This window comes from Merops nubicus, unplaced genomic scaffold (assembly GCF_000691845.1).
Source record: "Merops nubicus isolate BGI_N331 unplaced genomic scaffold, ASM69184v1 scaffold3358, whole genome shotgun sequence".
In the NCBI taxonomy this organism is placed as follows: Eukaryota; Metazoa; Chordata; class Aves; order Coraciiformes; family Meropidae; genus Merops; species Merops nubicus.
In genome coordinates, this window is record NW_008623529.1 from 4,830 (window position 1) to 20,298 (window position 15,469).

The following is a 15,469-nucleotide window of genomic DNA, read 5'->3' on the forward strand; positions in this document are numbered from 1 at the left end:
ACACCAGCCCCCTGCCCCCTGCCCCTGTTCTGAGCTCCACTTTCCAGAGGAAGTGGTTTCTGCAGGAGGGTGGAGCTGAGCATCAAAAGGTGACCCAGATCTCGATTGTGATGTCATGGAACTGGTGGTGTGTTCTCTTCCTGCCCCACCTGGGCCACGAGGCCCCTTCTGCATCCTGTCCCCCCGTCTTATTTCCTGCCTCTGCTTTGCTCTGTGGTTTTTCAGGCTCAAAATAAACAAGAAAGCACAAAGTGGGGATGGGAGGTGGGGTGGGTGGTGTGCACATTGTGGTGAGGGGAGGTTGAAAGCATGAGATCTGAAAGTATCTTTGAACTAGACCTACACACTCAGTGTTTTGCAGGTTGCTGGCTAACGGTCACTTCGGTCAAAACATTGATCTGTGCACTCAGCAAATCTTATCCCTGGGGTCCTCAACCTGGAGGAGAAGGGGTGAGATGTGGAAACAGATGCAGCAGTCCTTCCTCTTTGACCACACAGCTGGGAGCAAGTTTGGGGTGCAACACACACAAAAAAATTAAGGTGGATTTTTAAAAGTGATGCTACAGGTAAATGAGAGTGGAAACTTCTCTCCCACATCCCTGAAGGTTCCTGGAGTGAGGTTAATCAGATGGAAATCTGTGGAGTGGGGTGGCTTTGTAATTCAAAAATGGTTTAGGCAGGTTCCTCAAGCTCTTCTGTGTGTGGCTGTCCTCATCCTGAGTGACATGTAGCCTCAAGAGCTGCCTGGAATCTGGCCCCTGAAGAGCCATGGGCTGTCCGCAGATGGAGAGGAATGAGAGTGGCTGTTGGGTCAGGGGAGAGACAAGAGAATGAGTCCTGAACATACTATAAAATAATCAGGGTAAGGGATGAAGAAAGTTTGAAGTTGTTCCTTAGCAGGAGGGGTCAGTAACTGCCACCCTGTGACAGGCCAGCTGCTGAATGGAAGAAAGGATACACCAGGCAGGGACAAGGTGGAGTGTGCTGCCAGCATCATTGAGTGGAAGCTGCCAAGGAAGGGGAAGGTCTGGGTGGGAAAGCATAGCCCATATACTTTTGTTGAGGTGGCAGCACGGTGGCAGGAGACCAGGGAGACTGTGTTGTGTTGCTGCTCAGCACTGTGGAGTCAGATCCTGGGGCAGGGACACTGGCCTGGTCCTTTTTCCACATGGAGCACCAAGGCTTTTGGCTAAAAGCATTTCAAGCATGAGGCTTTCTGCAAGCAGAGTGCCTTGCAATGGGTTTGGATCCAGGAGGGTGAGGAAGACCCCAGGAGGGGGAATCAGCCCCAGCAGCCTCCCAAGGCTTTCCCTGCCACTTGGTTTGGGCAGTGGTGTGAGGTACAAGCAAGGTTCCAGCACCCTTCTCATTTCTCTCTCTGGAGGAATCTCTGGTGCTTCAGAAGAAGACAGAGAAATCAATGTCAATTAAAAGAAGAAAAAAGAAGAAAAACTTCCTGTCTGGTCTTGCCAGTGACAGACTGACCCTGGAGACACAGGCTGGTTGGTGTCATTAAGGCACAGCAGGTACCACGTTTTCCAAAGACATTTGGGAGTGGAGGACATTTAGAGGCAGGACACTTCAGACTCCTGTGTTCCCAGAGCAGTAGGGATCTGCCTTCAAGCACCTTGACCACTTGCTGGTCCTCTCACTGTGGGCAAGCCATATTTTACACTTGTCTTCAAATAGCTGAGTCTTGTTCTTGGAGGAGAGGTGCTCTGTTCCTCTCCCTCTGAGCCAGCCAGGCTCAGCAAGGATGTCCTGAAAAGGGACTTTGCAGCTATTTCCCCCACCACCCCCATGGGGGACCCAGCCAGTGGTGGCCAGCAGTGCCTTGTGGCCAAGTCAGGCTGAAGAGACTCCTGACAGCCCTTCTCTCCTTCACCCCACAGGCCAGGCTCATTCCTAAAGCTCCTCTGGAAGGCAAAACAAGTTCCTCAAACTACAGGTCAAACAAACAAACAAACAAATTTCTTATTTTTGATAAGAATTGTTTAATAGCAGCCAAAGGCCTAAAGAGATGCCAAGGCATCAGGATGGTTGCCAGAACAAGTCAAGGATTGGCAGGGTGCAGTTTTCACATGCTTGCACTGTTTCCAAGCAGTGCACTCATGGGCAGGTAAATATTTCCATAGAGTTTTATGCAATGGTTATAGAAAGAAATGAGGAAATCTAAGGTGATTATCATTAAACAAAAGGAACAAAAGCAGTTTGTATTTTTCCTAACACAAAGCCAAAGTTTAAACTGGTTTAAATTCAGAAATTGCTAAGGTCAAAGAGAATTTAAAAAATACAAAGGAAAATTCTTTGGTTTTGTGAAGTGAGAATTTCACTGAATTCAGGAATTCTGGGGCACAGAGCAGCATATCTTTTAAGGAAAAAAAAAAAGACACCTTGCTGTCATTTAGCTGAAGGTAGCAGTGCCCTGTGCAGAGCATGGTGAGCACGTCTCCCTTTGCTTTTCAGTGTTTCATTTGCAGCTGACACGGTGTCTGTGGGGGTGCCCTCTAAGACATCCACACCTGATAACTGCCAAAAGGTGAAAAATTCACGTTCAGGTGGCATTTAGCTTGGAGTTTTCAGCAAACCCTGCCCCAAGCAGAAGCTGTGTGTCATTTTAACACAAGGAATAATCATGTTTGCCAATTTATAGTTCCCTCAGACTGTGCTTCGTGCAGAAAGAGACATTGTCATGCTAAATTTAGCATGTTTTAGCAGAATGCTAAAAATTTTAAGCTTATTTTTGAGTAGCTCTGCAACAGTGGGAATAAAGCAATGAAGTGGACTCTGGTGGCTGGTGCTGAGGCACAGAAACAGCAGGTGAGACCCCTTGCAGCAGGGATGCCCGTGGTCCCTCTCCTGCACGGTGCTCTGGTAAAGGTTCCTCAGCAGGTTTTTTTGGTGCTTCAGAAGTGGTTACTTTCATTCCTGTAACAGAAATGAAGCTAGGTTAAATCATTGTTTGGGATACAGGCTGGAGAAGTGGGGCAGTGCAAACTGCAGGGGGTTCCACACGTTGAAGTGCAAGATCCTGCCTCTGGGTCAGGCCAGTCCCAGGCACAAATACAAACTGGGTCCAGAGCTGGCTGGGAGCAGCCCTGAAGAGAAGGACTTGGGGGTGCTGACTGACAAGAAGCTGAACATGAGCTGGCCATGTGCTCATGCAGCCCAAAGGCCAACTGCACCCCGGGATGCATCAAGAGAAGTGTGGCCAGCAGAGCAAGAGAGGTGATTCTCCCCCTCTGCTCTGCTCTGGTGAGACCCCACCTTGAACAGAGCGTCCAGTTCTGGTGTCCCCACCAACAAAGGGACAGAGATCTGCTGGAACGAGTCCAGAGGAGGCCACAAAGATGATGGAGGGGCTGGAGCATCTCTGCTCTGAGGATGGGCTGAGGGCACTGAGGTTGTTCAGCCTGGAGAAGAGAAGACTCTGAGGGAACCTTAGAACTGCCTCCAGCACCTGAAGGAACCTCCAGGAAGGCTGGAGAGGGACTTGTTACAAGTGTGTCCAGTGACAGGACAAGCAGAAATGGTTTTAAACTGACTGAGAGCAGGTTTAGGCTGGATCTTAGGAAGCTCTTTGGTACAAGGGTGGCCAGACTCTGGACTAGATTGCCCAGGGAGGCTGTAGATGCCCCTCCCTGGAGGTGTTCAAGGCCAGGTTGGATGAGCAACCTAATCTAGTTGAGATGCATCCCTGCCCATGGCAGAGAGGTTGGATTGGATGATCTCTAGGGCCCTTTCCAACCTCAGCCAGTCTATGACACAGCCAATTGCAGACCTGAAGTGTCCAGGCAATACAAAGAGGAGAAAAAGACACTGGGCAAACACTAAAATATTAGGTCTGAGGTCTCAAGTCTGTAGGCATCAACCTTTCCCAGCTGGAGAGTGGCCAAGGGGTTAATCTGATGGATGAATACAGACAAGGGAAGGATGGATGTAGGAACAGAAGGGAGATATGTCCAGAAAAAAGAAAAAAAAGCTAGATTTGCATGAGGATAAGGAAAAGTAAACAGACTTGAGGGCTGGGCAAAGACAATGGCCACAGGAGAGGAGGGGGTTTAATGTTGGTGGGCTGCACACACAGTCACTAAAGGGAGAAGGAACATTCAGAGCTAACAAACTGATCCAGATAGTTGCTGTCAGAGGTCTTGCCTCCCTCCAGGCATACTCACTTTTTTTTCCACATGAGCATCGTCATCAGCACATTAAAAATGATTCCTTTCATTAGAATTATTTTCAGGCCCAGATGGGATAAGGACAGCATGTTCAGGTGTTCATCTGTCAAAGGAACAGAGAACAACAGTCACAAGAGCACCAAGTCACCTCCCTTCCAGACAGGCTTAAAAGCACTTCTTCATGAAGCTGTTCCATCTGGGGTGGGCTTGGAGGATAGCTAATGAGACCATGAGCAGGACTGGCTCACTGAGAGACTTTCATCTCTTCCAGTTGGCATTTCAAGGGCCAGGTTTTTATTCAATAACCACTTAATTATCCAATAGGCAAGTCTGCCAACCATCTAGATGTTTTTAAATAGAAGTTGTTATGAATGCTGGAGATGTCCCTCCTTCCTCTCCCTAAAATTTAAGATGGGCAGGGCAGAAACAAGTTAAATTCCATTCAAAGAACAAAAGTCTACTTGTATTTTCTGTTAATCTTCAGTTAAAAAGTCATTTTCATTTGAAAATACCTCGAGCTATTCTGGGGAAGCAGGGAGCTGTCATCAAAAAGTCATTTTATGTTTATCTTTGAAAACTTTTCTCTGAAATGAGTGATCAAATCAGCCCTTTACTGACGGGTATTTTTCTGAAGCGATGTTTTGGAAACTTGTGGCTGGCTGTTTTCAGCAAGGCTGTGGGTTTGCAAAAGCACAGCTCTGCTGCAAGCAGGGCAGGAGCAGGGGCAGGCTCTGCACCTTTGAACTAGCAGCAGCAGCAGTTGCTTGGGCTCCAGCCCTCAGCTGGTGCCCTCCACAGCCAGGGGCTGCAGCAAAGCTTGCTCAGCTACCCCCTGGCTCTGCTGCACCCCTGCTGCCGAGCACAGGCTGCACAAACCAGCTGCTTGGCTTTTGGTTCTGTGCTCTCTGTGCACCCAAAAGTTTCCAACTCTTTTGAAATCTAAAATGCAGACAAACATCCAGTGAGGCTGACTCATTTCAGTGCCTTAAATCTTCATGTGATGGGGAGTAGCTGTTTAGCTAGGCAGGCACTGACTACACTGGTCACATAAAATTACCAGCTCATATCTGGAAGACTGCATTAATCTGATGTCTTCCAGCCTTGACATTTAAACCCTGTGGGGCCCTTTTGGAAATTTTCAGTCTAAGCTTTTTGTTCCAACAAGAATTCTGCAAATAGGGAACATCAGCACAAACTTGGGGAGACATTTCCTTTAACCAGGCCAAGCTTTACTCCTCCAATGCTATGTACATACCTGTCCTGAAGTGTAGAGCCATCCCTGTAACACAGACACTGCTGGCACCTGCAGATAGTGACAACAAATTTACTTAATGAGAGAAATGGACTTTTCCAGAAGTTCATAAAGGTATCTCTACTCAGAAGGGCTGCATTTGAGTTTCTGACCCAAAAACCCTCCCACTGTCTGCTGTTTTCAGAGCAAGCATAAAATATGATCTGATTGAGCTTCAGTGTCCCATCAGACAAAGGAATTTCAAGCTTTATATCCCCACCCCCCCAGTGTGATTTTAGGATCTCTCTGCTATAATTGTACCAGTCCACTGACCATTAATCTTGTTTCCACCAAGGAGGAAAGCAAAAGAAAACAGAGGGGGTCTTTAAGGCCAGGCTGGAGGAGGCTCTGGGCAGCCTGATCTAGTGGGAGGTGTCCCTGCTCATGGCAGAGGGGTTGGAACTGGGGGATCCTTGTGGTCCCTTCCAACCCTGACAGATTCTGATCTGTTTTAGCAGAGGACTTTAGAGCCCTAATGGCTCAATGGTTGGACTTGATGATCTTGAAGGTCCCTTCCAACCTAAAGGATTCTATGATTCTATGAGAGGCTACAAGGCAACGTTCCTCTGGAGAATGGGAACGTAATTCAGCCTTTTTTTTGCAGGGCTGGGAGATGTGAACAAATCCTGCTCCTATGAACAGCACGGTGCCCAGAGTAGCTCTAGCTCCATGCACACATCCAACAGTGCCATTACCACTTTCAGGATCCTCCCCCTCCAGTTCTCCAAAGCCCTCGTGAGTGGCAGCACACTGCATCTCCTCTCTCCTGGCCCAGTAGGTGGACAGGTAGCTGGCTTCCTGCTCGTGCTCCGTTGCCACCTCCACGACAGCACTGGTCTGCTTGTCAGTGAAGTCAAGAGTGAGCCTCTCAGGGGAGTAATCTGTGATGAGGCACATTTCCAGGTCTTCATCATCTTTAGAAGTCAGCCTGTAGACTGAAGGCGATGGAGTGACCTCTGGAAATGGAGAAGAGACATCAGAGGAGAGTAAAGAGTCAGTTCCTTCAGTCTTAACATACAGCCAAGTATGGAGATGTTCCCATGACTGCAGAGAGAGGTTGCCTGATCATAGGGATCTTGTGCTAGGACACCTTTAGGGGACCAAAGCATCCACAGCTGATGGTGCAGAAGCTACATGAGAGTTACATTGACTTATTTTCTGTGGAAGACACAGAAAGTGGTCAGGCAGGGTCCCCAGACCATCAGGAATGATACCCATGTGGGCATCCCTAGATGTCCATCTCTAACCTAGTCATTCCACTCTGTAACAACTCATCCAGCTCTGCTCTGCAGCCTGGGCTTGCTCCTGGGCCTTGGCCTGGTTGCCCTCTCTTCTTGCTTCACTGCTAGGAGGTGGATGAGCACTGATCAGCCATGGGGCATTCTGCTGCTTCTGCAAGCGTGTAGTCAGATCCCCCACGGCCATCCAACCTCCCACTGCCTCCCCTGGTGTCCCCATTTGCCACCAGCCTAGCTAACTGTGTCCCTGCAGCAGAAAGCCACAAAAGGCACTGTGAAATAGGAGCATATGGTTGCAGGGAGGGAAAGAAAGATGCAATTAATATCTCACTCTGTTCCACCACCTGACAGTAGGGTGGAAGATTTATAAACTAAATTTTAGAGGGGTGTGGGCAACTAAAGGCTGCAGATATAAGACTCCTGGAATTTATTTCTGTTTCCTTACTACTAGCAAGTCAGTTACACTAGGATTTTCCACACGTAGCAGAACACTACCCGTGGTTAAACTCTTTTTGGCACATTTAGCACATAAACGTGCACGCTAAGCACACATTTCATCTTGCACAGCTCTGGAAGGCTGATTCTTTGAGAAGGTGCTTTCCTCAGTCCTTGTTCATGCGTAATAGTAACATGTTATGGCATTGCAGTCCTGGAATGATGAATAGATGAAATATGACTGAAGATGTATGGTGGCCAAGATGCAGATTTGGGGCTTTCAGCCACCCTCTGTCTGCAGTTTCCATCGGCCTTCCCAAGGACAGGTCTGAACCAGAGCTTCAGTTCAGGTTTATAAACTGGCAAAGTGTTACTGGGTAGGGTGAGAGTTGAGATTAATCTTTGTTTTGTCCTTGTTCACAGCCCACACTGATAAATATCATACAAATACTGAAGGCAGCTTAGCTCCCAGGTGAAGAAGTTTTCATTTCTACCCGTGGGGGAAGTTTGAACTAAGTCCTGGCTATTAGAAAATGTCTCAAAAACTTATGTAAGTGCAGACCCTAGTTCTATCACTGAGGTAAAAACGTTAGCACTTGACAGAAATCATCATACTTCTTTATTAGCATGGTCTGAGAAAAAGAAAAATCCACAAAGCCTCATGATTCATTCTCTGGCCCTTCTCCTGAGCTGCAGTACAGCTGTCCCAGCTTTGCCTTGCCTTTGAAAAACTCGTGATACTCTTCCCCAACTACACAGAATACAGTTTACCTCATGTTTTGACTCCCTTGACCCCACTTCCCATCTCCTACACTCTCAGTTATTCTTTTGGAAATAGATTTCAGTGACCAGTTGTAACGACCAGTTGTACAGGAGCAGATAAAAAGGTTGATGGTAGATCCCTGAATAAAATACAGATGAAGCAGTGTACATCATTGTCGTGGAGCACATGGATGCAAAAGAGAAGAGAAAGAAGTGATCAAGCTGTTCTGCTTCTCTCTTATAACTGAGTACTCTGCTTTCTGAAGAGCTGTGTATCTGCCTCTCTCCAAATTAGGGTGTTTTTCTCCCTTTTAATCTGTGCAATGCTTTTATCTTGAGCAGATAAAAAGAAAAAAAAGTCTGTTTGTTCCAGGCAGCTTCAGCAGCACTTTGCAAAATACTCATTTCTCCTTCTTGCTCAGGGTGGCTGCTCTTTTTTCCAGTACTAGAGACTTTTTCTGATAAGCTCCTCTGCATATTTGCACAGCTATGAAAGTTTGCAGATACTCTTGGTAAATAGCAGCTATTATAACCACAGCTCTGTGACCCACATTTCCTGTTACTCAGTCTTAATGAGGTGGCAGAGGTGTTGGAGATGCTGTGTTGGTATTTATGACCTGCATTTGCAAGAAATATTAAGTAAATCATGCTGCTCTAAGCTGTCTGCCCTGCCTAACTGCACCTTTACTGAAGGCTGTCTTGCAGGTGGAAGAACAGGAGTTGTTGGAATGCCATTCCTGAGCAGTCTACAGAAAAATCCAGCTCCAGAGAATGAGTTCAGTGAGAGAGCAGTAGAAGCATGTTCCAACAGAAGACTGAGACCTATGCCTTGTTTTTTCTTTTCCCCACCAAGCTGCAGTAGAAATCCTGAGTTAGTTGGTTTAACACACAACTTCTATTATACAGAGATTTATCTCATTCTGAGTTGGTTTAACACACAGCTTCTATTATACAGAGATTTATCTCATTCTTTATTCACTCCAAAACAAACTCTGTGACTCTTTGGTCAGACTGGAACTGCTGTGATAGAGGTGTTGGATCCTCTAACCATTCCTCAGCCTAGGACATGAGATTCCACAGCTAGAGTCAACCTGGAGCTGTTGCCCAGTTCAGTGGAATTATACACCCAGGCTAATCTTCACCACAGAGGAGCAGCTCCAGTGACTTAAGAAGCACTTTAGTGATGTTTGCTGGCTCTCCTCCAGTGGAGGCTCCAAACAGTCTACCAGAGGCCTCTGTGACATCCACCAGCCCTGCATGGATACCAGGATGTCTACAGCAAGGCTAGATGTCCACTGTTAGTACCTGAACACTTCTCTAAACTCATGTCTGGAGGTGCTCAGATAAAAGAAACCAGGTTCTAGCACAGCATCAGCCAAGTCATCCAAAGTACAAAGCCTCAGTGCAGAGATTTCCTATTTGCAAATATGAATCTACTGCTTCACTGACAGGGTTCAGACAAAATTCTGGTCTTCATCCCAGAAATGTGTTTGTCACTGCCTCTGTAATGTGTAATAAAGTCAAACTACCAAAACCACCCAAGGTCTTCCTCCCAAACCTTTAAACAGGAAGATTTCTAGCTGAACCAAAACTAAAGTTGAATGCATAGTGAAAGATATGTGAGGAGAAATCAAGTGTTCAATGGACTAAATAGTTCTCTAGTATCAAAACATTACAAATCCTGGGTTTATAGCAGCTGTTCATGTTAAAGAAAAGTTGAGATGAAGTTTTCTTAAATTTCATACTGCAAAGCATAACCCTATTTGTGTTCATGGAGAGATTTATTTCATGCACCATCTAAAATGTGGGAGAAATTTATAATGATTTCTTCTGCTGCTCCTTTCAACAATATTATGGAAAGATTCTAGGCAGTCAGAAGCAGCAATTCTGCTTATCGTGTTCATGTTAAAGAAAAGCTGAGATGAAGTTTTCTTAAATTTCATACTGCAAAGCATAACCCTATTTGTGTTCATGGAGAGATTTATTTCATGCACCATCTAAAATGTGGGAGAAATTTATAATGATTTCTTCTGCTGCTCCTTTCAACAATATTATGGAAAGATTCTAGGCAGTCAGAAGCAGCAATTCTGCTTATCTGATCCACTCTTTCATGCTCACAGGTGAATGAGATGTCCTAACCCATCTGTTTAACAGTTGTCCAGAAAGAAAAAGACTTGAAGTAGCTGCTCATGAACCTCCTGAGAACCCCTGTTATTTCCACAAAATACTTTTGCAGGTTTTTTTCTTTCAAAATCAGAGTGGGTTTTAACTGCCAGAACAAGTTTTCAATTTTATACAGCAGAGATTTTGTTTCTAGAAAAACAAATGAAAGACTCATAGAATGGTTTGGGGTAGAGGGACCTTTAAAGGTCATCTAATCCAACCCTCAATTAAAAAAAAAACCCAAACAACGAAACCCAAACCAAACAAACCTTTCTGAATAGAGAGATTAATTATTCATATAGTGCCAGCAAAACAATAAATAAAATTTACATTTCTTCCTGCTCAGTCTGTTTCATGGGTACATTGATTTGTTTAATGTATTTTGGATTGCAATCTTGTGCCGTTTCCAAAAATTACCCCCCTAGCTCCAGTACACCACACACCCCAGTGGAAATCATTGCCAATACCATAGTCTAAGTCCCCTGGGAAATTTCTTCACACTGCAGTGTGAAACTAAAAGTTCAGCATGAACCCAGAAGTATCTCTGATTTTTCTTCCCCTTCAGTGTAAGGAAAAACACAATTTCTGTCTGACAGGGCTCAGAAATTAGTGTTAATGATATGCCAGCATCATTAACCTAAGACATTGATGCTGATGCTTCATTTCCCAGTATTTGCAGTGTCCCTGCTCCATCTGCATAAGCCCCTGTTGAGAAATAATCCCAGGTTAATTTTCTTGCAGTCTCCACTCCTTCCTTTGCTCTGCATCTGGAGTTTATCAAAAAACGTGGAGCCATTCAGAAACTCTAACCAGTGGACACTGCCCCTCCCTTCACAGCCTGTCCTGCTCCAAATTTTACTCACCTGGGCTGGCTTTAAATCTCATTCCTCTTGCAAACACATATTTACTCTGTCTTTTACTCAAAGAGAAGCCTTTGCAATATATTCCTGCCTACTGGCTGCATATTCCGATGGCTCCTCACCCAAACTATTTGGGAAAGCTGCCAGAGGATGACACACAAAGATCTCTAAAATTTCATGACATCTTTTCAAGTTTCTAAAGCATTTTAAATGATAAGTGAGGAGACAGAGTTGCCATGCATCATAGCCAGTTTGGTTCACCTTCCAAATACAGTTTTTCCCAGTTCCTGACTGCTGCCATTGTAACATCAGTTTTTACAAATATGGAAAGGGACTTGACTTTTGAATTTATAAATCAATAAATCAATAAATCACGACATATTCTTTTTGGCTGAGTTAGAAGATCCAATATGTAAGTCATTAGTCAGAACAAGCTCCAGATATTATTTTAAAAATGCAAAAATCAAGTCTGAACAACTTGAATGGCCAGAAACTCTATGAAAATGCTAAACCTTTCATGCAGCATTCAGCCATGTGTCAACTGGCCATTATCACACCTACATGAAGATTACTGTCTTCTCTAGCTGTTCTCCCTTGCAGTGGCTCACTGCCACATCACAGCCAAGCACTCCTTGGCTTCCAAGACAGCATCTCTATTCTAACTCAGTTCTGTCAAGGGAAGCTGAGCAGAAGCTGGAACAGGCTTCCATGAAAGTCCTTAGCCCACCTACCTAATGAACAAATGATTTGCCAGTCCTGGTGTTATTCTGGAGCAGAAAGCTCAAACACTTGTGGTAACAAGAAGTTTGGCCCCAGTTCCAATGCCAGTTGTACATCTCCCTGATTGACACACTGGTGTCAACCTCTGCAAAAATGCAGGCTGGTTTTCCCAATGCATGCTGACAATCAGCTCACCAGCAAAGGGCCAAAGAAATCGAAGAGAAAATGATCAGGAGCAGAGTCAGGAAGAAAAAAAATTCAAGATGTTCACACAGGCTCTTGTTACAGTCGTGTCTTGCACCTTTCACAGCAATACTGGGAACAATCTGTTTCTCCATCTGCAACATCATCTGAAGTTCCTGTTCACTGTGCCTTGTAGCCAGGGCCACTGCCCTAACAGCTATTAGCTTTCAAAATCTAATTTCAGAATAAGTATTGTCCTGAATATTTCACCATTTACTACCCCCCTGGCCTGATCATCCCTTTTCCTAATGTCACCTTATATCCTCCACCCCCATAGTTCACACGACCCAGGAAACCTTTGCAAGAAACCCTTTGACCTTGGTTACAGTTATCTCCTGACAGGTTTCACTGGTACATTTTGACCCTGACTAGATCTTAGCCTTCTATTAGATCTCCTTCTATTCTTTATTAGGCTATAATCTCCCTGTTCTATTAGATCTCAGCCTCAATCTGAGCCTTCTAACTCTATTAGTTTAGGAATCATATACACTCACTTGGCACGTGTGAGCTGGAGTCACTATTAAGTGTGGCCTTGTAGCTGGGCTGGATCAGCAAATCCAGATCCAAGCCCCAGTTGCAAAGATGAGACACTTGCAATATTTGTAGGTGATGGAGTATCTATACATCCAACTGACCAGCTAAAAGGCAGCTCAACTCCCATTCCAACACCAGTACTAAAAATGTTACAAGTATACTCTTCCTTGGTGGGATTCTGCTATAGGTTCTTCTGCTATAAGGGATTCTGCTAAAATGGTGATAAATACTACAAGTAGATATTTTCTGAGACATGTAAAATAGTTAGAGTTGGAAGGGACTTTTAAAGGTCATCTAGTCAAATACCCCTGCAATAAGCAGGGACACCCCCAGCTAGAGCAGGGTGCTCAGAGCCCCGGCCAACCTCCCCTGGGATGGTTCCAGGGATGGGGCAGCGACCACCTCTCTGGGCAGCCTGGGCCAGGGGCTCAGCACCCCCAGTGTAAAATAATTTGTTCTTGTCTTGAGTCTGAATCTACTCTCTTATTATTTAAAATCATCACCCTGGTCTATCACTACAGGCCCTCCTAAAAGCCTGTCACCATCTTTCTGACAGGCCCCTTTAAACACTGAAAGGTCTTCCCAGAACCTGTTCTTCCTCAGGCTGCCCCAGCCCAACTCTCTCCTGCTGGGCTCCCAGCAGAGGGGTTCCCCCCTCGGGGCATTGCTGGGGCTCCTCTGGCCCCGCTCCAGCAGGTCCCTGGCTCTGCTGTGCTGAGGCCTCCAGAGCTGCCCCAGCACTGCAGGGGGGTCTCCCAGAGCTGGCAGAGGGGCAGGATCCCCTCCCTGCCCTGTGCCCACGCTGCTGGGGGTGAGCCCAGGGTACAGTTTGCCTTCTGGTCTGTGAGAGCACAGTGCTGGCTTGTGCCCAGCAATGTAAATAATATTCATTCCTGTATTTCAATGCATCTTCATCTGATGTGTGACACCCATGACTTTGCTTGAGAGCAATGGATGTGGGATGGATTTACCCTTAGGGGAGAACAAATCCACATGACTTACTTGAAAAAAGAGCAAAACCAGACTTTGTCCCAGCTCACCCCAGGAACACAATGAATGGAAGAGCACTGAAAGCACATGCCTGCCTGCAGTGGCCCCAGGGAAGACTGCTTGGACAGCTGCCATGGAGTAAATTCCACTGGTTGAGACCTCAGGCTACTATGCCTTTGGCAGCTGCCATTTCCCAGATCAAAAAATCAGGGTAAATGTACCTGGTGAAACCAGAAGTCTTGTCCCAGATCCAAATGTGAGTTTGTAACCACTGCTGTAGTCACACAGCAGCACAGGCCTCTACAATATCCAGAGTGGTCCTGAATGGAACCATTGGGTATATCCACAACAACCTTGCAAATTAGGAAAAAAAAATCAGGGTAAATGTACCTGGTGAAACCAGAAGTCTTGTCCCAGATCCAAATGTGAGTTTGTAACCACTGCTGTAGTCACACAGCAGCACAGGCCTCTACAATATCCAGAGTGGTCCTGAATGGAACCATCAACGATGAATAGCTCACCAAAAGAAATCCTATTTATCTCTATGATTAGACAGATCCATCTATGTAGGACTTTTATTCTGATTGACTTTCTTTTTATGTGGTGTTTTGCATCTTTCAAACTCCCAAATACCTATTCCTCAATATTCCATCTTATTTATCCCATTGCTCCTGGAAAGCCACCTACATCATAAGTTCTGTTCTTCCTCTCATTCTTTACTTAGTCTGCCAATCAGATTTCTCTCTCAAAAATTAATTTCTTTCCTGTTACTTCACTGCTCACCTCGTGATGGATGGGTTAGTACAAACTCCATCACCCCATTCTCTTGGATTTGCCATCTGAATTAGTCAAGAGTGATTCCAGAGAAAACTTGCCACTGAGCTTTTAAGTAGCAAGTATTCTTTTTGGCATGCAGTTTCTTTGTGACACGGGGAAGTTGTTTATTCTACCATTAAACATTTAGGTCTCAGGATTCACTTAGGAAGCCCTTAGGTTCCACAGTGTGAGCAGAGCAAGGTCTGGAGCTGTTGCCTACAGGTATGACCGTGATGGTAAATCTGGTGACACGTGAATGAACTCAGACAGAGGCTTCATTTACAGCTCCTTGAGCTTGCTGACAGCTCCAGATAAACTTGACATCCTTGTTTTTTTTCTGAGATGCTTTTGAAGAGGGTCAGGATGGTCATTTGAAATATGAGCCATGTGCCCTGAAGTTTTCAGAATGGTTTCTTTATATTGCTGTGGTTTTTATCTTTCAGAGTAAAATTATTTTGAAATTGTCTTAACAATCACTACCATTGGAGGAAATAGGAAGATTACTTTTCAAGAGTAAACCCAAAGTGTTTAGATACTAAATTCTCCTAAAAGTATTCTTAAGAAATTTGGAAAAATTGATATATTTACAAAAAAATGTTGGTGTCTCAGGATCTGCCTTACTTTCTTTCCCTTTTCTGAAGTTTCAGACAAGAGAAGAGGTGTGGGGTTTTGCAGGGACTTTTTTAGACATTGGGGCAGCAACAGTCAAAGCACAAATTTTTTCATGCTTTTTTCTTGAAAGAAAATGATGTTGTGGTCAGGGTCACCCTTCCATCTTTTCACAAAAGCCATTCAGAAATAAACTTTGCTTTTTGTTCCCGTTCCCCTTTGGGTACCCTAGACAGCTACTCCCCTAGCTTTTAAAACTTAGAATCATAAAACTGTTTAGGTTGGAATTAAGTCTAACCATTAAGCTAACACTATCAAGTCCACTGCTAAACCATGGCCCTAAGGTCATATCTACATGACTTATTAAACACGTCCAGGGATGGGGATTCAACCACAAACTTGTCACACCATTCTCCAACACTTTCAGAACTTCACTTCTAATGTGCTCCAAGCTTCACAGGGATGTTGAAGGCCAAGATAATTTCACAGTACTCAACATTAGTTGGCTGTGATTATAAACTTGGCATTCTCAAGGAGTTTGCTTCCTAAGCTTCCAGTATTCAAGTAATGCTTTACAATATGACAGAAACTCCAAAGCAAAGACCCTATATCTGCTTATATCATGCATCC

General features: G+C 45.0%; 1 gene segment (V, D, J or C); it reads right to left on the reverse strand.

Moving 5' to 3' along the window:
* Window positions 1-4,171: 4,171 nt before the first annotated feature.
* On the reverse strand, window positions 4,172-13,714 carry LOC103777536 (the record flags this gene model as incomplete). The annotated part of the segment is given in 4 exon segments: window positions 4,172-4,281; window positions 5,434-5,481; window positions 6,165-6,425; window positions 13,636-13,714. Coding segments are annotated over 4 exon segments (498 nt in total), but the record flags the coding sequence as incomplete, so codon positions are not given.
* Between the last annotated feature and the right edge of the window lie 1,755 nt (window positions 13,715-15,469).